Genomic DNA, 23,347 nt, shown 5'->3' with positions numbered 1-23,347 from the left:
AAGGATAGATCCTTGGGGGACACCAGAGGTAACGATGTGGGAATGGGAAGAGAAGCCATTGCAGGAGATTTTCTGGCTACGATTAGATAAATAAGAATGGAACCAGGCGAGTGCAGTCCCACCCAGCTGGACGATGGAGAGGCATGGAGGAGGATGGAGTGGTCAGCTGTATCAAAGGCTGCAGACAGGTCCAGGAGGACGAGGAGAGATCGTTTACCTTTTTCGCAGTCACAAAGGATGTCATTTGTGACTTTTATGAGAGCCGACTGTGGCAGGGGCTAAAACCAAATTGAAGGGATTCAAACATGAAGTTCCAGGAAAGATGGGCACCGATTTGGGAAGCGACAACACGTTCAAGGACTTTGGAGAGGAAAGGGAGGTTGGAGATGGGGCGGTGGCTATCAAGCACAGTGGGGTCAAGGGTTACATTTTTTTTGAGGAGAAGGGTGATGACAGCAGATTTGAAGGAGAGGGGTAACAGTACCTGAGGAGAGAGAACCGTTAACAATGTTGGCTAACATGGGAGCCAAAAAAGGAAGTTGGGTGATCAGCAGTTTAGTGGGAATAAGGTCAAGGGAGCAGGAAGTGGGTCATGGACAAGATGAGCGTGGGGAGATCCAAGATAAACTAGAGAAAGATGTGAGTTTAGGGCTAGGGCAGGGGGAGCCTTAGAGGAAGTTTGGCCCGGTGGGCTCGGGGAAGGAAGGGAACTGGCAGAGGCAGCTGATCGGATGGTCTCAATCTTAGAGACAAAGAAGTCCATGAGCTCCTCACACTTGTTGGAGGTGAGTGGGATGGAGACAGGGGAGAGGGGTTTAAGAAGATGGTTAGCAGAATTAACAGGGAATTGGCAGCCTTCAGAAAAGTTCAAATGGGAGAGAACCAAGAACTGATGGGCAGAAATGAAGAAAAAAGAAAGTGGAGTACAAGCACAAATCTGTAGGCAAGTGATGGAACAGTTCGAACTCCATCGTCGTTTGGTGATGCTCTATAAGGTGGTTGCAAGTAGTTAGTCAGGCCCTCACGTATCTGTGCCATCAGTTAATTTATCACCTCCCTTGGGAATAGGGGCCCCTCCATGCATTAATTCTCGCCCAAAGTGAGGTATGTGCACCTTTATCTGTAGAAACGGTAGGAGGGTAGTGGTGGGTGGGTACTGAGGAACTCTGGTGTAACCTGATCTAACTGGCATCCCACACATTGGTCCTTTTCATCTTCCAAAAAGATCAGAAAGGGGAATTCCCATTGGTGGCACTAATTGTGGTGTGGGGGTGGGGTGGATGGAGAATCTTCAGAACAATTGCCATGAAGGCCTAGTAGAACCCGTGTGGCAGCTGGAATAAAAACATGGTGCAGGATTGGCCTTAAACTGTTGAAAGGATCTTATTACTGGGTTCTATAAATTTTTATCTCTAGCTCCCCATCTAGAAATCCTGGATTCCCCTTCTGTGCAGGTGTGATTGTGATCTACGGAAATGGGCATCAGGCTCAAATAGGATGTAGACATGGTAATGTGAATCTTTCCATTTTCTCCATTCTGTTACACCCATGAACTGGTGCACACAAGGTATAGCCAACACAAAAATCAGCCCCAACTTGTAATAAAAGGTGATCATTCAAGATCTGCCTGATGTAAATGGATTGATCCAGGTCCTAAATGCAGTATGTGGCTCATACAGATTGATCTGCAAAATTTTTAGGGTTAACTGCCTTTATGAACTTAGCAATTTTTTTGTGTGGCATTTACTAACATAGTTCTGATTTACAATTTTCCATCATTGAAGCACTCTAGCAGTCCAACATTTACAGGCCTGGCTTTATGACCAGATGAGGTCATGTTCAAGTCCCAAGGCCACCTGCCCACTTATATTTACATGAAGTACCTTTTTATTATGGAAAGATGCATTTCCAAGCGAGAGGGAAAAAAATCACATGACCTTGTCAATTGCATGGCTTTTTTTGCTCCATGTGTCATCAGCATATTATTGAGTGAATGTCACCAATGGCATTATAGATTGAGAAAAATCATGATGTAAATGGCCTCATTGGGGAAACAAATGAAAACTGGGCAGCTTTAAATAAATGTAAAAACAAAATTACTCTGTTACATACCGAGGATGGGTCTCTATAGGTATTTACTACGAAGACGTTTTAATTTTACTTCTCTCAACATCTTTGAATCTCTTCCTTCATATATGTGCTCGGACAAGTCTCAGCAACAATAGCCTCATTTAAGTTGATGAGAGCCAATATTTTGAAAATGCCTTTTTAAGTAAGAACTGATGGTGACCAGACAAGATTCTTATCACAGTGCACTATTTGTAAAATGTTTGTGTTTTAAGTCTTGCCCCACTGCGAATTACTTAAAATGGTTGCATAACAGGGTATGGAGTGCTTTAAGCATGACCTACAATTTAGAGATTGATGCCAAATGCCAAATATTTACACTGTGTTCTCTTAAAAATGAAACATTTCCCCCAAACAGTGATTTCAGTGAAGAAGTGCTGTTCTACACGACTGGCAGTGTCCCTCCTACACCAGCAAGCCCTCAGCTTGTTAAAGCTGGAGTCACGTGGCTGTCGCTACATTGGAGCAAGCCTTCAGGAACCATGTCTGATGAGGGCATTTGTTATATTTTAGAAATGGAAGATGAAACCTCAGTAAGTCGATTAAATATTTATCATGCTTGAATGACACCTTTAAAATAAGTGAATGACAGTGTAGGTTGACATGCTGCTCTTTCACCATTGGAGGTTGGCTTCAAATCTAGCCCAGACTGATAGAATAAAATTTACCCCTCTTTGGCTGTAAGAGCCCTACTGCCCAAATATGGCAGTGATTGCAACAAAGTGTGAGAAGCAGAAAAATTCACACTCGTGCAGATGTGGGTGCTCTTCTGAGATTGGAATGAATACTCCACCTACAATGCAGCACTGTCCCAGGTGCCAGTTGTGTCAAAAGTAACTGGTTACCTCTGGCACTATTTGATATCAGGACCACTGTTTTATTCTAACTACAGTGGGCTGAGCTCTCGGCCTGTCTGTCTGGACCCATATGCGCTTGTAGCTTTTGGTATCTGAGTCCAGACAGCAGTGCAAACAAAACAAATCAGACATAACAAGAACTGGATTGTATTGTGGAACTGGTCCCATTGGAAGAAATTCTGCCATATAAAAAGGGTATAAAACACATGGTTGGGTCAAAGTAAATGGAAGCTATGCAATACTGCCTTGCGAACGCATGATACTGACACTGGGTGGAAAGTGTTGTATAACCTAGTGCTTTACCTTGAGCACAAAATTCAGCCCATTCCTCCCACATCCCACTTGGGATAGAGGGCAATGGTGTGTTCATCCTGATTTTATAGTATCCTATTAACAAATATTTGATGAGCAATATGTATAGCATTCATTGTTTTCTATTGCAGTTGTAGTTTTCTATTGAACCAGAAGCACATTTAGAAAATATCGTCAAAGTAATGCTGACACTGTTGCCTAAATGCAGCCTAAAGTTTCGAATAGAGAATTGAACATTTTAAATTAACTACCTTTTGTTTCTCATAAACTATCATGACTGTATGTACATTTTTGCCTTCAGGGTTATGGGTTTAAGCCAAAATACGATGGAGAGGATCATGCGTGTACAATAAAAAACCTTAGAAGAAGCAGTACATATAAATGTAGGGTAAGTATGTTGGCAAAGTTTGTGATAGTTGATTTGAAGAGGCTAATGATATTAGTTGAAAACCATACCAGTAAGCAAGTGTATAGTTATAATGAAACACTAAATTATACTGTTGAAAATAGAATATTCTTTGTTAACTGTTTAAGAAATATTTATAGTTGGAACAGCTATTTTTTGCTTAACAAATTTAGTACAGTAAATACTGTTTATAAAAATTATAATTATATTAGGCAAGGTCTGAACAGCTGTTTTGGAACAGCCTTACTTGTGAAGAACTCAATGCATTAAACATGTAGACTTCACAACACAACTCCTTCAACTCTTCTACCATCAGAAATGTCGTCATTTCATACCTAGCCAACCAAATGTGGGACAAATCCCAGGTCCAGCTTCTTGACATCTCTCCCAACCTTCTTTATACTTTCAAGCACACATTCCGCTTACACACTGTCATTTGTGTTGATTAGTATGCTGATTCTGTAAATGGAGGAAGAGCATGAAATTGAAATATCCAATACCAGTGCATCTCCACTTGGGGGAAAAAAATGATGTAAATCGAGTCTGTTGTTAGCTATGGAATAAAGGTGTACAAGATTAATTAGTCATGAATATGGTCTCTAAAATGGAACTGGTTACATTGCATAATCCTCCATCCAGAAGCCCTTGTATATGAGTGGATATATGAAAGTGTTGTAATCTAGTGGATCTTATTTAAGGCTACCGCTGATGAAATGATCATAGAATGATGCAGTACATAAGAGGCCATGCGGCCCACCGTGCCTGTACTGGCTCTTTGGTAGAGCTATCCAATTAGTCTCACTCTTCTGCTCTTTCCCCATAACACTACAATGTTTTCCTTTTGAAGTATTTATCCAATTCCCTTTTGAAAATTATTATTGAATCTGCTTCCACCACCCTTTCAGGCAGTGCATTCCAGATCATCATAACCTGAGTGGCTAAGTGAGTGGGCAAAAATTTGGCAGATGGAGTATAATGTTGGAAAGTGTGAGGTCATGCACTTTGGCAGAAAAAAGTCAAAGAGCAAGTTATTATTTAAGTGGAGAAAGATTGCAAAGTGCCGCAGTACAGCGGGACCTGGGGGTACTTGTGCATGAAACACAAAAGGATAGTATGCAGGTACAGCAACTGATCAGGGAGGCCAATGGTATTTTGACCTTTATTGCAAAGGGGATGGAGTATAAAAGCGGGGAAGTCTTGCTACAGCTATACAAGGTATTGGTGAGGCCACACCTGGAATACTGTGTGCAGTTTTGGTTTCCATATTTACGAAAGGATATACTTGCTTTGGAGGCAGTTCAGAGAAGCTTCACTAGGTTGATTCCGGGATAAGGAGGTTGACTTATGAGGAAAGGTTGAGTAGGTTGGGCCTCTACTCATTGGAATTCAGAAGAATGAGAGGTGATCTTATCAAAACGTATAAGATTATGAGAGGGCTTGACAAGGTGGGTGCAGAGAGGATGTTTCCACTGATGGAGACTAGAACTAGATGGCATGATCTTAGAATAAGGGGCCGCCCATTTAAAACAGAGATGAGGAAGAATTTCTTCTCTCAGACGGTTGCAAATTTGTGCAATTTTCTACCTCGGAGAGCTGTGGAAGCTGGGACATTGGAATAAATTTATGCTAGAAATAGACAGTTTCTTGAGCGATTAAGGGGTTATGGGGAGCGGGTGGGGAAGCGGAGCTGAGTCCATGATCAGATCAGCCATGAACTTATTGAATGGCGGAACAAGCTCGAGGGGCCGTATGGCCTACTCCTGCTCCTATTTCTTATGTTCTCATTAACCTGCTGTGTAAAAAAATAAATCCTCATGTTACCTCTGGTTCTTTTGCCAATCACCTTAAATCTGTGTCCCCTGATTATCGACCCGTCTGCCACAGGAAACAGTTTCTCCTTATTTACTCTATCAAAACTGTTCATGAGTTTGAACAGCTCGATCAAATCTCCTCTTAACCTTCTCTGCTCTAAGGAGAACAACCCCAGCTTCTCCAGTCTCTCCACATAACTGAAGTCTTTCATCCCTGGTACCAATCTAATAAATCTCCTCTGCACCCTCTCCAAAGCCTTGACATCCTTTCTAAAGTGTGGTGCCCAGAATGGAACACAATAATCCAGCTGAGACCTAACCAGTGTTTTAGAAATGTTTACGATCACTTCCTTGCCTTTGTACTCTATGCCTTTATTAATAAATCCAAGGATTCTATATGTTTGATAGCCTTCGCAACTTGTCCTACCACTTTCAAAGATTTGTGTGCATACACCCCCAGGTTGCTCTGTTCCAGTATCTCTTTTAAAATTGTACCATTTAGTTAAACTTGCCTCTCCTCATTCTTCCTACCAAAATGTATCATTTCACATTAAACTGTGTTAAATGTAATCTGCCATGAGTTTGCTCATTTTGCCAGACTGCCTCTGTCCCCCTGAAGTCTGTCACTATCCTCCTCATTGTTTCCTACATTTTCAAGTTTATTGTCATCTGCAAACTTTAAAATTATGCCCTGTATACCCAAGTCCAGGTCATTAATATCTATAAAAAATAGCAATGCTCCTAATACCGACCCCTGGGGAATACCACTGTATACTTTGCTCCAGTCTGAAAAACAACTATTCACCGCTACTCTCTGCTTTAATCCCATGGTCTTTAATTTTGCTAATAAGCCTATTGAGCTCTGATACGTCCTTACTACACAGTATAAATGCACACGAGGCCCATGCTTGAGAGAAGGTCAGTCTGTGACCTGTCCTTTATTCCTTAGCACTCAAGTGATGAAGGTGGGTGGAGCTTCCCCTTTTATACCTGAAGGTCCAGGTTAGGAGTGTCTCCCACTTAGTGGTCAGTGTTCTCACGGTGTACAACTTAGGTCAGTTTATACATGGGTTACAATGCTGGTTGAATACATGACATCACCTCCCCCCCCCCCCCCCAAAGTCTTATTGGGATCACAGGTTGAGTCTCTCTGGTGGTTTACACTCCCTTGTAGAGCGCCTGAGTTGGGGCTCCGGTTGTTGGGCGCTGGCCTGAGTGTCTGCTGTTTGCAGTGCCTCAGACATATCCGGACTGCCCACAGTGACTGGGCTCTCCTCCCTTTGGTTCCGGTGTTTGGTCATCTGTGGTGGAGTGATCTCTATATCGTGTTCTTCCTCTGCTTCTTCTATGCTGAACCTCCTTTTTGTTTGATCCACATGTTTGCGGCAGATTTGTCCATTGGTAAGTTTAACTACCAGAATCCTATTTCCCTCTTTGGCAACCACAGTGCCTGCGAGCCATTTGGGCCCTGCAGCGTAGTTGAGGACAAAAACAGGATCATTTACATCAATACATCGCGCCCTCGCATTCCTGTCATGGTAGTGATATTGTGACTGGCGCCTGCTCTCGACAGTTTCTTTCATGGTGGGGTGTATAAGGGATAATCGGGTTTTGAGCGTCCTTTTCATTAGTAGCTCTGCGGGTGGAACCCCTATGAGCGAGTGTGGTCGGGATCTATAGGCCAACAGGAGGCATGATAAGCGGGTTTGTAAGGAACCCCCTTGGAATCTGAGCATCCCCTGTTTGATTATCTGCACTGCTCATTCTGCCTGGCCGTTTGAGGCCGGCTTGAACGGTGCCGTTCTAACATGGTTAATTCCATTGCCTGCCATGAAGTCCTGGAATTCAGTGCTTGTGAAGCACGGGCTATTGTCGCTGACCAAGATGTCCGGTAGACCATGGGCGGCGAACATTGCCCGTAGACGTTCTACAGTGGCAGAGGATGTGCTTGAATTTAAAATGTCACACTCGATCCATTTGGAGTAGGCGTCTACTACAACCAAAAACATTTTCCCCATGAAAGGACCTGCGTAGTCCACATGGATGCGTGACCAAGGCTTGGCGGGCCAGGGGCTAAGGGGGGCTTCCCTGGGCGCATAGCCCAGCTGGGCACACGTGTTGCACCTGCGAACACAAAGTTCCAGATCTGCGTCTATCCCTGGCCACCAAACGTGTGACCTGGCAATTGCCTTCATCGTGACAATGCCCGGGTGCCCATTGTGGAGTTCTCTGATGAACACCTCTCTGCCCATCTGGGGCATGACTACGCGGTTTCCCTACAGTAGGCAATCGGCCTGAATCGAGAGTTCATCCTTGCGCCTGTGAAATGGTTTAAATTTCTCAGGGCATGCCCTGTACTTGGCTGCCCAGTCCCCATTCAGGACACATTTCTTGACTAGAGACAATAGCGGGTCTCTATTTGTCCAGACTTTAATCTGACGGGCTGTCACGGGTGAGCCTTTGCTTCCGAAAGCTTCAACAGCCATGACCATCTCGGCACTATGCTCGGTAGCCCCCTCAGTGGTGGCTAGTGGGAGCCTGCTGAGTGCATCGGCACAGTTTTTGGTGCCCGGTCTGTGCCGAATTGTGTAGTCATAGGCAGCTAACGTGAGTGCCCACCTCTGTATGCGGGCCGATGCGTTTGCATTTATGGCCTTGTTGTTGGCCAAAAGGGACGTTAGGGGTTTGTGATCTGTCTCCAACTCAAATTTCCTGCCAAACAGGTACTGGTGCATTTTCTTTACCGCATATACACATGCGAGCGCCTCCTTTTCTACCATCCCGTAGCCCCTTTCTGCCTGGGACAGACTCCTGGAGGCATAAGCTACCGGCTGTAACTGACCCTTGGCATTGACATGCTGCAACACACACCCGACATCATAGGACGACGCATCGCACGTTAACACAAATTTCTTACATGGGTCATATAGCGTTAACAGATTGTTGGAACATAACAAATTGCGTGCTCTATTAAAAGCCCTTTCCTGGCTGTCCCCCCAGACCCATTCGCGACCTTTGCGTAGGAGCACGTGTAGCGGCTCTAGCAGCATACTCAATTTGGGAAGAAAGTTACCAAAATAGTTCAGGAGCCCCAGGAACGAACGCAGCTCCGTCGTGTTACGGGGTCTGGGTGCTCTCTGGATCGCTTCCGTCTTGGATGCAGTAGGGCTGATCCCGTCTGCTGCTACCCTCATCCCCAGGAATTCTACCTCTGGAGCTAGGAAGACGCACTTCGCCTTTTTCAGTCGCAGACCTACCCGGTCCAGTCTGCATAGCACCTCCTCCAGGTTGTGGAGGTTTTCTTCAGTATCATAACCCGTAATGAGGATGTCGTCCTGAAAAACCACCGTCCCTGGAATCGACTTGAGGAGGCTTTCCATATTTCGTTGGAAGATCGCGGCGGCCGAGCGAATCCCGAACGGACATCTGTTGTACTCAAACAACCCCTTGTGTGTCGTGATGGTGGTCAACTTCTTCGACTCACTCGCCAACTCTTGGGTCATGTAAGCTGAGGTCAGGTCCAATTTTGAAAAAAGTTTGCCACCGGATAGCGTCGCAAAGAGATCCTCCGCTCTCGGTAGCGGGTACTGGTCTTGGAGTGACACCCGATTGATGGTGGCCTTGTAATCGCCACATATCCTGACCGACCCATCCACCTTGAGCACCGGCACAATCGGACTCGCCCAGTCACTGAATTCGACTGGCGAGATGATGCCTTCCCTCAACCGGCGGTCCAATTCGCCTTCTATCTTTTCCCGCATCACGTACGGCACCGCTCTGGCCTTGTGGTGTACTGGTCTGGCGTCCGGATTTATGTGAATCACTACCTTGGCCCCCATGAAAGTGCCAATACCAGGTTGAAATAATGAGTCAAATTTGTCCAGGACCTGTGAGCATGATACTCGCTCCACAGAGGAAATTGCATTGACATCGCCCCATTTCCAGTTCATGACAGCAAGCCAACTCCTCCCCAGTAGTGCGGGACCATCCCCTGGGACAATCCAGAGTGGCAACCTGTTCTCCGAATCTTTGTGGGTCACGACTACCGTGGCACTGCCTAGCACCGGAATAATCTGCTTTGTGTAAGTCCGTAGCTGTGCGTCAATCGGTGATAATTTTGGCCTCCTGGCCTTGGATGCCCACAACTTTTCGAACTGTTTGATACCCATCAGGGACTGGCTGGCACCCGTGTCTAATTCCATTGATACTGGGATGCCATTGAGGAGCACTTTCATCATTATCGGTGGTGTCCTGGTGTATGAACTGTATACGTGCTCCACATGAACTCTCTGAACTTCAGCTTCCAGCGATTTCCCCTAGTGTCCATTTCTGCAATTTCTGCAGGTATTTTGCTCATCTCTGCAAACTCCAGCTGAATGTATGCCTCCACGCCTCCAGCATGAGTTGCGGTTTGAAACAAAAGGTCCCTTGCCAGTCGATCGTCCCTGACTGCCCCTGTTATTGCCCTTGAGTGCACCATTAACAGATGTTAATGGCCCCATTACTGGCCGCATTGTCCCTTGCAATGGCGTGAATCGCTGTTCAGCTTGCCATTGTCTCTGTCGAACTCCCCCTCTGGGTTCGACTACATGTTGGGGCCTGCCTGGAGAACTGTGTGCTGCTTTAACAATGTTGAATCTCTGTCCCAACCATTCCTTAACACAGTACCTCTCGTCTGTTCTGCTAGTGGCCATGCTCGCGTGGTTTAAATCCCAGTTTCTTGTCGCCATTGATACGTCCTTACTACACAGTATAAATGCACACGAGGCCCATGCTTGAGAGAAGGTCAGTCTGTGACCTGTCCTTTATTCCTTAGCACTCAAGTGATGAAGGTGGGTGGAGCTTCCCCTTTTATACCTGAAGGTCCAGGTTAGGAGTGTCTCCCACCTAGTGGTCAGTGTTCTCACGGTGTACAACTTAGGTCAGTTTATACATGGGTTACAATGCTGGTTGAATACATGACGGGCTCAATTTTGACCATGACTTGCTCCAATTTTTTTGGAGTAAGTTGGTTTTTCTGGCGCAAGTTAAAAAACGCCACTTTCCCCAATCAACTTGCTCCTGAGTAACTCAGTTAGATATGATTTCTTTTTAGTTGAGTATTTTTTTCAAAAGGGACGTTCCCATCCACTTATGCCAGTTTTAGCCATTGATGCCATTTTGGCCAGCTAAAACTTACTCCAAATCGACTTAGGTCAGCGAATGTGGCCAGCTCTGAAAAACCTTGCGGGCAGTTAAGAAATCGGCACAGGTTAGTGCATTTAAAGCACCAAGGCTTACAAAGCACTAAACAAAGCACAAAAATAAGCATTCAATAACAAATAAAAAAAATTCGAAGGAAACTAGTGAAGACAGATGCATTTAGTAGCTCAGCCGTCCCCTCTCCTCCGAACCATCTCTTCATTGAAGGCTTCTCGTTGTTCAGTTATTGTTGTGCCTACCATTTTTTGATTCCAATCCACCTGGGCCAGGTTCTTTTTCCACCCATTGAAATTAGCCCTCCTCCAGTTAAGTATTTTTACACTTAATTGTTCCTTGTCCTTTTCCATAACTATTCTAAACCTGGTATTATGATTACTATTTCCCAAATGCTCTCCCACTGAAACATGATCCACTTGCCCCATTTAATTCCCCAGAACTAGATCCATTATTGCTTCCTTCCTCATTGAGCTGCAAACACACTGATCAAAAAACATTCTCTTGTAAAGAAAGACTTGTATTTATATACCATAGCACCTTTCATGACCTCGGGATGTCCCAGAATGCTTTACAGACAATTAATTACTTTTGAAGTGTAGTCACTGTTGTAATGTAGGAAACGTGGCAGCCAATTTACACACAGCAAGCTTCCACAAACAGCAATGTACACTGTTCAGGAATTCCTCCCCTCTTTGCCCTTTGCACTATTACTATCTCAGTCTATATTAGGATAATTGAAGTCCCCCATTATCACTACTCTATAGCTCTTGCTTCTTTCTGTCATTTGCCTGCAAATTTGCTCCTATATTTCCTTCCCAGTATTTGGTGGCGTATAGTATACATCCAGCAGTGTAATGACTCCTCTACTGTTCCTTAATTCTAACCAAATAGACTCTGGGGCCGAAATTGGTCGAAATCGATGATCCGCCCATTTCTCGGCGGTATGGCGTTGCATACTGCTGAGTACCATTGGGGCGGAGTGTGCGCGATTTTCATGACTTTTTTCTTGGCGGTATGCCAAGCGGAGTGCAGCCAGCGGTGTGCAGACGGTGAGTCCTTTTCACTCGGGAATCTTCGGCTCCCGAGTTGTGCGCACGCGCATACTGCTGCGAAGCTCCGCCCCCCCCGAGAGGCACCGACGAGTGTCCACAGAGATTGCCGGCCCGAGAGTACTGTGGAGGTATGTACACTATTCCTTTGTACAAAATAACACTTATTTATTTTGATTGGAGGTTTTATTTACTTGTACTTTTAAATGAGGTTTAGTTTTTTTCTTCAGATGTTTTTTCTATCGGGGAACTTAATGGTGTGTGGGTGTTGGGAGATCGCTGTGGGGGTGGGAGATCGCAATGGCGGGGGTGGGCAATCGCTGTGGGGGGAAGAGATCGCTGCTGTAGAGGGAGGATCGCTGCTGTGGAGGGAGGATCGCTGCTGTGGAGGGAGGATCGCTGCTGTGGAGGGAGGATCGCTGCTGTGGAGGGAGGATCGCTGCTGTGGAGGGAGGATCGCTGCTGTGGAGGGAGGATCGCTGCTGTGGAGGGAGGATCGCTGCTGTGGAGGGAGGATCGCTGCTGTGGCAGGGGGTTCGCTGCTGTGGGGCGGGGGGGGGAGGGAGATCGCTGCTGTGGGGGGGTGGGAGTGACTGGGGCGGTGTGAAACAATTTTTTTATTTTCCAGCTAAAGATGCAGACCGTCAACTGAAGAGCGACTTAAAACCACCTTTTCCAGGGCGGTCTGCAGGGTCGGCGGTATGTCGGTGTTAAGTGATGAATTTTGCGATTTTGGGCGAACGGTATGCATACCGCCCGGTGGTATGTCGCTGATGAATTTTCCGCAGGTGGTATGTGGGCGGTATGTCGGTATTTTTTGATGAATTTCGCGATTTTGGGCAGGATGTTGGCGATCCGCGGGCGGTATGTCGACCAATTTCGGGCCCTTTGTCTTTGACCACTCAACTACATTATCCTCTTCCAGTGCTATAATAGTTTATTTGATCGATACTGCCACATCCTCCTTTTTTCCCCTTCCCTATCTTTCCTGAATGCCTTGTAGCCAAGAATATTAAGTTCCCAATCTTCTCCTCTTTTGAGACAGGTCTCTGTTATTACCATTATATCATAGTCCCATGTGGCAGCTCACCAACCTTATTTACTATGCTTCGTACATTGACGCACATGCTCTCCAAACCCATCGTAGACTGTCTCACATTTGCCGCCTGTCTGATATCTCCTGTTTCTCAACTGTTCTTTAATCTAATGCCATTTGTCTCTCCCAGTCCTCAGCGCATATTGTTTATCCTCTTTAATGTTTCACCCTGGTGCCCACCCCCCTGCCAAATTAGTTTAAACCCTCCCTCACAGTACTAGTTAACCTCCCCGCGAGGACATTGGTCCCAGTTCTGTTGAAGTGTAACCCATCCATCTTGAACAGATCCCTTCTGTTCAGAACTGGTCCTAATGCCCCAGGAATCTGAAACCCTTCCTCCAGTACAATTTCTCTAGCCGTGCGTTAACCTGTCTTATCCTACCATTATGTTATTAAATAACAAAATTAATAGTTTTCCCAAAGTTTAGAAGTAATATCAGCAGTGTCCGCAGCATCTCTGTATTGCACCGACATGGAAAAGAATCATACCATTTTAATTTCACAATTTAAATTTTTTTGAGGGGGAGGGGGTTTTCTACCAGTTAGTTTGCACATTTGATCCTGATCATGGTTGTACTGGTCTGGAAGGTGCTGAGGAGAAATCAATTGCATGCATGTGTGGGGAGGAGGGGGAGGTGTGTGGGGGAGCGATGTTGGATGAGGGGGTGGTGTGCGGCGGAGGTGTTGGGGGGGTGGGTGTTGGGGCGGTGGTGGGCGGGGGCGGTGAGATAAATTGGACATTTACTCTGGGAAGTTTGCACCTACCTGCCAGCGCTTCCAATGGACTCTTTCTCCCATGGATCATGTATGCAGCAGGGGTGAAAATACTTCTTAAAAATATGGGGGCCGAAATTGCCTCTCTCCTTAAATTGCCGCTATGGCGTGGAATGGCCGCCGACTTTTGTAATGGCCACCGTTAGCCCAGTTGCCCTCCCGAGGTTTCCCGATGGTGCCCCGATTTTCCCCCACCCCAGCGCTCCACTGCTGCCGATTCTTCTTAAGTGGTCATCACCGTGCGCACCGGTGTCAAAACCTGTGGTCCAGTGAGGCTGTGGCCTTCTGCAGCGGCGGTGTGGCTTCCCTTAAAGGGGAGGGCGCACTGCCGCTGCCGCCATTTTTTTTAATGGCAGACTGCCATATCGACCCGACAATTATGATCCCGGGTTCGGCCGGGCCGCCAACAGGCAGCCTGGCACCCCATGTTGGGTGCCAGGCCGCTGGTCCAGCCGAAACCCTCCCTGGTGGCCCAGTGGGCTGAAGTTTTAAAATTGCAGAGGCTCTCCCCTTTAAATGAGGGGGAGAGCCGTGGTGACGCAGCACCATGATGTAGTCATCATGGCGGCCACTCCGCACCACCCCAACTTCCGCCCCACTGGTGTACTCACCGCCCCAACTTCCGCCCCTCTCATGTACTCACCGCCCCAACTTCCGCCCCCTCGTGTACTCACCGCCCCAACTTCCGCCCCTCTCGTGTACTCACCGCCCCAACTTCCGCCCCCTCGTGTACTCACCGCCCCAACCTCCGCCCCTCTGGTGTACTCACCGCCCCAACTTCCGCCCCCTCGTGTACTCACCGCCCCAACCTCCGCCCCTCTGGTGTACTCACCGCCCCAACTTCCGCCCCCTTGTGTACTCACCGCCCCAACTTCCGCCCCTCTGGTGTACTCACCGCCCCAACTTCCGCCCCCTCGTTTACTCACCGCCCCAACTTCCGCCCCCTCATGTACTCACCGCCCCAACTTCCGCCCCTCTGGTGTACTCACCGCCCCAACTTCCGCCCCCTCGTGTACTCACTGCCCCAACTTCCGCCCCCTCGTGTACTCACTGCCCCAACTTCCGCCCCTCTGGTGTACTCACCGCCCCAACTTCCGCCCCCTCGTGTACTCACTGCCCCAACTTCCGCCCCCTCGTGTATCACTGCCCCAACTTCCGCCCCTCTGGTGTACTCACCGCCCCAACTTCCGCCCCTCTGGTGTACTCACCGCCCCAACTTCCGCCCCCTCGTGTACTCACCGCCCCCATTAAGAGCGACTTCTGGATCCAATTTTTTTTTTTAAAACAACAAAGAGCGGAATTGCGCTCAAGAGGCGACCTCAACCACAGCTGCGGTAAAAACCATTGAAACAGGATGATTGCGCCCCATTTCGGGCGGGGGGCAATTTCGGCCCCATGGAACCTTGACAAAAGAAGGTGGGCAATGTTGGGCACTAAATTGAAAGATGTTCTAAGGGACATTTACTACCTTTTTTGTTTCCTGCAATTTCATGTTTCAACATTGAGATGGCCTATTGAGCACAAATGAAAACCAGTGATAGTTTATTGTGTCCTTTCAGGAATGTGAAAGTCCGAGAGAAAATCTACTCCCGTATTAAAAAATTAGCCAAAAAGCAGCAGGATCTATGCGTGAAAACCTGCAAGATAACATAAATAAGAACATCCTCAAATGAAATGCCCCTTCATGTGATGAGTTAAATGTCAGACTTTTTTCCCATTGTCATTTTATAGAATGTTGTATATTACAGGTAATTGCATACAATTCAGAAGGGAAGAGCAATCCTGGTGAAGTCATGGAGTTTACCACCTATCCAGACAAACCTGGATCACCAACTAAACCTTCGGTGAAGGGGAAAATTCATGCTCACAATTTAAAAATAATATGGGGTATGATGCTTACTCAGATTAACTAGATTCATAACTGATTTCACAAGATACAGAGGAACCTTGAATATCCACCATAATGGAATGGACACTCCTGACAGATAAGAGTCTCCAAATTAGACTGCACATTGCTGATCTGTACCATAAATGCAATGCTTCTCCATAACCACCTGCCTCAGTCCTCTCCAGCAGCACTGCCTTCTCTTGCTGTGCTTCTACCAGCAAGATCACAGCACTGCAACAATTGATTTATTGGCTGCCTCAACACTTCCCTGTGCACCAGTTTATGCCGCCAACCACTGGCCTGTCACGGGCCCAAGCGAGCTGACCACAATACTCCACGGATGCCCTCTGCAGCTTCACAAGGTGAACACTGAATGCAGTCGATGTTTATATGCAGTAGTCCCATCGTAAACCAACATGGAATCAACACTGTAGTCTTTAAAATGAATGCAAAGCTTGCCTAGTTAAAATATGCTGCTGAACAAAGCGCACCTTTGGAATGTAACGCCAACTAGTGTCACACTCAATGAACACTGCACTCATCAACACAGGAGCCCTTTTCAACAGGCAGGCTCTGTATTGATTCAATGCTACAGGGGCTGATGGGATTGCTGGAGCTGTGGACATGCTCCCTGCAGTGCTCACCCCTGTGGCAGGGCGCCAGAGAAGGAGCATATTTGTCTGGCCTTCGGGTCTGTGTGCAGTCCCCACAGCTGGAATTGCAGGGAAGTGCGTGAGGGAGTTTAATACAACAAATCACCTGATAAATCACCTATTCCAGAGCCAGCTTGGCCTCTCTGGTAGGAGCAGAACATTGGAGGTGAGTGAAGAACAGAAATGCTGGCAGCCCCTACTTCTGGTCTCCCATTGGGTGCAAAAATTCTCATGACGAACCCAGAATGTGAATAATGGGAGTGCAGATAATTGAGGTTCCACTGTCGATGAAATCGACTACAAAAAACAACTTAAAATACATGCAACAATGTAAAAGTTATTTTAATAGATCCATGTTTATCAGTTCATGTGCTGTATTTATAAAGTTAAGCATTGCAACCATTAGTTCAGTTCTTCTCTTCCAGATCCACCCAAGGACAATGGAGGGTCAGCGATTACAAAGTATGTTATTGAGATGTCAGAAGGTGCAAATGGTAAGACATAATCAAATTCAGCTTAAGTTCTGTTCTGAATTAGTCCTTTGGAATAGATATTTGACTTGGCTCGGAGATGTCAAGCACCTTAAGTAAAAATATAAATGGTTATCTATCTGCAGAGTCTGTTTTTGTTTAGTCCTACTAAGGTGGAGAGGGGGAGTTAATGTGATATTGTGATGGATATGTACCTGAATAAGTCCCTGCCTAAGGAGGGGACTGTATTACCTGTGTTTAGTAGCCAGTGCTATTGAGTGGGAAGATGGCATGTAATCTTGTACTCAGCCTGTGCTAAAGAATGTTCATTAAACGTCAAAATGAGAGTTAGCTGCGTTTATAGTGCTTAGCTTAAATGGACAATCTTTTCCATAACATTGTAGACCCATTTACTTTTAGTAAGGAACATGAGTATATATTACCATCAACATTTCAAATTGCATACATACAATGCGGCCAGGTTACTATTGTGCTAAGAAAGGGTTTTATCTGCTAAAGGCAATTTAGATAGGGAGACTCTAATTTCTAAACCGAATCCAGGGACACACTGGGTGGGAGCACAGCAAAGTAGCCAGGATGAAAAATGTAGGCTGTACAGCATAGCGAGCCAAAACATTTTTAGTATCCTTAATTTTAACAGTTGTACATATACACTACAAATGCAAAACAAGGGTGTCTATAATAACCGTGGATGTGACATCACACTAGTGAAGTGCATTCAGACACTATGAATAATATTATAACATTCTTCCATGAAATTTGTCTTTGACCAAATTTTTCATCATTCCTCTCAACAACACCTTCTTTGGCTTAGTGTCCATTTTGATTATACTTCTGTGAACAACCTTGAGATCTGGGAACGGGGAGGAGAGGGGCTCAGTATTTCCTCAGTGAAGGGTTTGGCCAAATGGCCTGTTTCCATGTTGTAACTTCTGTGTATTTCAATGTAAAGGCTGATTTCCCACTCCTCACGTGGGAACTCCCCAGAAACATTATTGAGTTCTGGGAAAGGTCCCAAAGGAGACTTGGAACCGCACTTTCCTAGCCCAAGCACTGGCGAACCCACCGTCTATTCCCAGCACTGACCCACCCACCCACCATCTATTCCCAGCACTGTCTGACCCACCCACCCACCATCTATTCCCAGCACTGACTGATCCACCCGCCATCTATTCCCAGCACTGTCTGATCCACCCGCCATCTATTCCCAGCACTGACTGACACATCCGCCATCTATTCCCAGCACTGACTGACCCACCCGCCCACCATCTATTCCCAGCACTGACTGACCCACCCACCCACCATCTATTCCCAGCACTGACTGACCCATCCACCCACCATCTATTCCCAGCACTGACTGACGCATTCGTCATCTATTCCCAGCACTGACTGACCCACCCACCATCTATTCCCAGCACTGACTGACCCATTCGTCATCTATTCCCAGCACTGACTGACCCACCCACCATCTATTCCCAGCACTGACTGACGCATTCGTCATCTATTCCCAGCACTGACTGACCCACCCACCATCTATTCCCAGCACTGACTGACCCATTCGTCATCTATTCCCAGCACTGACTGACCCACCCACCATCTATTCCCAGCACTGACTGACCCATTCGTCATCTATTCCCAGCACTGTCTGATCCACCCGCCATCTATTCCCAGCACTGTCTGATCCACCCGCCATCTATTCTCAGCACTGACTGACCCACCCGCCATCTATTCCCAGCACTGACTGACCCACCCATCCGCCATCAATTCCCAGCACTGACTGACCCACCCACCATCTATTCCCAGCAGTGACTGACCCACCCATCCGCCATCTATTCCCAGCACTGACTGACCCACCCACCATCTATTCCCAGCACTGACTGACCCACCCACCATCTATTCCCAGCACTGACTGACCCACCCATCCGCCATCTATTCCCAGCACTGACTGATCCACCCGCTATCTATTCCCAGCACTGTCTGATCCACCCACCATCCATTCCCAGCACTGACTGACCCATCCGCCATCTATTCCCAGCACTGACTGGCCCACTCACCATCTATTCCCAGTGCTGTCTGACCCACCCGCCATCTATTCCCAGTGCTGTCTGATCCACCCACCACCTATTCCCAGCACTGACTGACCCATCCGCCATCTATTCCCAGCACTGTCTGATCCACCCACCATCTATTCCCAGCACTGACTGACCCATCGCCATCTATTCCCAGCACTGACTGACCCATCCGCCATCTATTCCCAGCACTGACTAGCCCACTCACCATCTATTCCCAGTGCTGTCTGACCCACCCGCCATCTATTTCCAGTGCTGAATGACCAACCCGTCGTCTATTTGTTTCTCCCTTGGCTCCATGATCCGTCCCACAGCCTGACCTCTGAAGCTGCTCCAGATGGCACCATGTTATCGACCCAGAGCCTCTGAGCCCTTCAGGCTCGCTCGCCCTGACCAGCTCTTTGCCAGAAGCCACCTGAGACTCAGCATCGTGGCCCGGTTCAGGAAGGAGCAGAATTACAACCTCGTGAGGCAGCGACCTTCCTCAGGCTTGCAGTCCATGGACCTGTCCACTCAGTTCCAGTTCCAGGAGTTGGGTGGTCTGCCGGTCCCCACTATCTAGGTCAAGACTTTTATTCGATGGCCGATGTTTGTGCATCAGTCCCTCGAAGTGGCAGCGGGTTTGCGGCGAGACATCGCTCATGTCCCTGTTATTTTTGTCGTGCTTTATATTTAACCCCCGTCGCCCCCCCCCCCGGGAAATGGGGAAGCCCGCCCAGTGAGAGGCGGCCCTGAGGCAAATCCGCATCAACCAACCAGATTTGCGTTTTCATATCACCAGCCAATGAGATGTGTTACCTGTCGCCAGGCTCTGGCTTCCACAGGCAACTGAGACCCTGAGTGTGGGCAAGGATTTACACGAGCTGCAATTAGGATGAATAGAGCATATTCAAATAAAATGGTAGCTAGGATATTCGGGAACGAGTTTCATGAACCGGGGATTCTCCGAGAACGTTGTTTGCCCAATAGCTCAGATGCAGTACTTCATCCAGGGACTGTCCCCGGAAAACAGGGGTGTATCATCACCTTAATTTAGGAGTAAGATCAGGAAACATTTTTTCACACGGAGGATAGTGGAAATCTGGAACTCTGTCTCTTTTCCCCCCCCCCCCAACCACTCCACCGCCACCCCAAAATTCTCTGGATACTGGGTCAATTGAAACTGTCAAGACAGATTGATAGATTTTTGTTTGGGTATTAAGGGATATGGAGCAAATGCGAGTAAATGGAGTTGAAGTACAGATCACCTAATAGAATGGCAGAATAGGCTGAATGGCCAACTCTTGTTCCTGGTGTAGGACTGGAGAACTATTATGCCGGCATAGAAAAGGAGTGTTCTTCTGAGCTGGGAAAAGTGCTGCTGCTCTAAAGGTGCAGTACCTGAGTATTTGATGCTGACAGTTGATATCTTGTATGGAAAAGGTTTTAGTCTTCAGGGCTGACATCATTCACCTTGATGAACACGATCCCTCACCGCTCCTCCGCCGCGATCCCTCGCCGCTCCTCCGCCACGATCCCTCGCCGCTCCTCCGCCGTCCCTGGGCCCCGCCGATGTTCCTGCCCACGCTCCAAACGGCAACCTGGGTTTTGAGGACGTCACCCAGTCGCCCACCTCGAAATCGTTGCAAACTTAGAGCAGCTCACGCTGGAAGTTGTGGTATGCCACTCCAGCTCTTTTATAGCCCCACACATCATTAAAAAACCCACGCACAGGCATCAATTGGAGTTCAGGACTGGAATATCGGGTCCTTTATTGAAACATCTGTGAACTCATGTGGAAGCAAGTCATCCTTGTTTGAGGATCCTATGATAATAATGATGATGAACAGAAAAGTTCACATACAAAATTGTTGCAGTGCATTTTGGAGAAATAAAAAAAAGCAAATGATACGAGTTATATATTAATTAGTTCTCGCACTGCTGGCCAGGCCAGGCCAGAATTTATTGCCCATCCCGAGTTGCCCTTGAGAGGGTGGTAGTGAACCACTGCCTTGAATTGCTGCAGTCCATGTGGCAAAAGTAGTCCAATAATACCGATAGGTAGCAAGTTCCAGGATTTTGATCCAGCGATGATGACAGAATGGCGATATATGTTCAAGTCTGGATGGTGTGTGACACACTAAAGTGACCAAATTATTTCACACCAGTAAATGTGTACAAATAAACACAATCTTAATTTTAATGAGCGAATTGGTCCATTTCCAAGGAATCCTGTTATGTCATCAATTATGTTATGACTAAATATGCAGCTGCTTATTTGAAGATATTTGGCAACCAATTAGTGTCTTTGCTATTGGAAGAGCTGCTAATGATCTATTTCTAATTTGTAACTTTACAGGAAACAATTGGGACATGGTTTACAGTGGAGCTACGAGAGAACATGTGTGTGCCCACCTTAATCCTGGCTGCACATACCAGCTGCGAGCTTACTGCATCAGTGAAGGAGGGGAGAGTCCGGTAATGTTGAGATTTATTATACTTGCCACATAAATGCCCCTTTTGCATTTTCTTTGTAATAAAATGAGTGCAAATCTGGCAAACTTAGAAATTGGATACCTGGTTTAATGTGTTCTTCAAATTTTCAAATGTGAATGGAGCTTATTTCAAAAAACTTTAAGAAGTCTTAAAAGGCTGGGACTTTTGTCAACACGAGCACTGTGATTTCTATTCACTGTTAAAATAGAGCAAACATTTCTCAATTTATAAACTTTGAACGTGAGTTTTAGTTCCATTTGCTTTCCTTTAAACAAACTATTATAACTGAAATATGAATCCAAAATTATGCTGAGGGTAACTATAATGTAATTTCAATAGTTTTAATTTAAAATTATTCAGCACCTGAAGCTAAATTTATTCTGTGAAAAATGTGTGTTTCTTTGCGTAACCCAGCTTCCTTCAGAGGACACAAAGATCTAAACCAGCACAAGTTGCATATCTGCAAATATTAAACTGCTGTCTAATTTGATACCATTTCTTTTTGCTGCGCCGTGCCTGCTGCTAATTGGAGAAATGTGCATTTTATTTTTATTTGATAAAACAAAACTAGCCACTCGGTGTAAATTGATTTATTTTTAGAGCTGAGATAGAATTCAAAAAGCCCACTTTGGAGAGTTGTAAGATTGTATCTGCTTCCCACTAAGAGATGAAAAACAGGTCACATTTAACAGGAGTATGCACACAATACTCATTACAATTCATTAGCATTTAAAAAATGTATATTACTGTATAAATGCTTCAAATGTGAAAAAGAATTAAGTTGCATTTATATACAGACCCCACCACATAAATGGGCAGTCGCTTATATCAGCCAAAACCCAATAGCCATTAGCCATTTGCATTAACGTCAATTTCCAAGTTGTCGATTATCACGTCTTAAGTGTTCCATTTATTTTGGGCAGAAAGAGCTGTACTTACTCACCTGTGATATTGTATGCGTGAAGTGCACATGAAAAACGAATGCATGTTTTTAAAATATATTTATACTGGCTTTTAAACAGTTCATTGGAAGAAGCTGAACTAAGCACCAAAAACTGACGGGCAAATTAGGCAGTGTATTATCTCAGGGCGAAATTCTGTAGTGCTCTTCTAATCTGCTGTCGATGTCCAGACCCGTGGGCCCTGCCGGTGTCCAGAGTTTGCTATTCAAATTTCGAGGAATGAAGTAAATGAATAAAGAATTCAATGGGATGGGTTCTACATACATCATCATCATAGGCAGTCCCTCGAAATCGAGGAAGACTTGCTTCCACTTTAAAAATGAGTTCTTAGGTGACTGAACAGTCCAATACGGGAATTACAGTCTCTGTCACAGGTGGGACAGACAGTCATTGAAAGAAAGGGTGGATGGGGAGTCTGGTTTGCCGCACGCTCCTTCCACTGCCTGCGCATGATTTCTGCGTGCTCTTGGCGACGAGACTCGAGGTGCTCAGCGCCCTCCCGGATGCACTTCCTCCTCTTAGGGCGGTCTTTGACCAGGGATTCCCAGGTGTCGGTGGGGATGTTGCATTTTATCAAGGAGGGTTTGAGGGTGTCCTTGAAATGTTTCCTCTGCCCACCTTGGGCTCGCTTGCCGTGTAGAGCGCTTGCTTTGGGAGTCTTGTGTCAGGCATGTGAGCAATGTGGCCCGCACAGCGGAGCTGGTCGAGTGTGGTCAGTGCCTCGATGCTGAGGATGTTAGCCTGATCGAGGACGCTAATGTTGGTGCGTCTGTCCTCTCGGGATTTGCAGGATCGTTGGTAGTATTTTTCCAGCGATTTGAGGTGTCTGCTGTATATGGTCCACGTCTCTGAGCCAGACAGGAGGGCAGGTATCACAACAGCCCTGTAGACCATGAGCTTGGTGGCAGATTTGAGGGCCTGATCTTCAAACGCTCTTTTCCTCAGGAGGCTGAAGGCTGCGCTGGCGCACAGGAGGCAGTGTTGAATCTCGTCATTGATATCTGCCCTTGTTGATAATAGGCTCCCGAGGTATGGAAAGTGATCCACATCGTGGATCTTGATGACTGGGGGGTAGTGTTGTGTGACGGGGTTAGGCTGGTGGAGGACCTTTGTCTTATGGATGTTTAGCGTAAGGCCCATGCTTTCGTACACCTCAGTGAAGGTGTTGACTATGACTT

The 23,347-nt window shown here is 46.5% G+C and overlaps 1 protein-coding gene across 3 annotated transcripts in view; it reads left to right on the top strand.

Moving 5' to 3' along the window:
- The window catches only part of fndc3a (fibronectin type III domain containing 3A), a 294,181-nt gene that overhangs the window by 233,534 nt on the left and 37,300 nt on the right, over positions 1-23,347 (top strand). For all 3 annotated transcript variants that reach the window (XM_070894043.1, XM_070894041.1, XM_070894044.1), the window contains 5 exons: positions 2,486-2,660; positions 3,598-3,684; positions 15,380-15,518; positions 16,598-16,666; positions 21,071-21,189. In XM_070894043.1, the coding sequence (XP_070750144.1) occupies positions 2,486-2,660; positions 3,598-3,684; positions 15,380-15,518; positions 16,598-16,666; positions 21,071-21,189 (589 nt within the window). The remainder of the gene's footprint in view (positions 1-2,485; positions 2,661-3,597; positions 3,685-15,379; positions 15,519-16,597; positions 16,667-21,070; positions 21,190-23,347) is intronic.

Source organism: Pristiophorus japonicus, chromosome 11, assembly GCF_044704955.1.
Source record: "Pristiophorus japonicus isolate sPriJap1 chromosome 11, sPriJap1.hap1, whole genome shotgun sequence".
Taxonomy (NCBI): domain Eukaryota; kingdom Metazoa; phylum Chordata; class Chondrichthyes; family Pristiophoridae; genus Pristiophorus; species Pristiophorus japonicus.
This window is presented reverse-complemented; position numbering and strand designations above follow the sequence as displayed.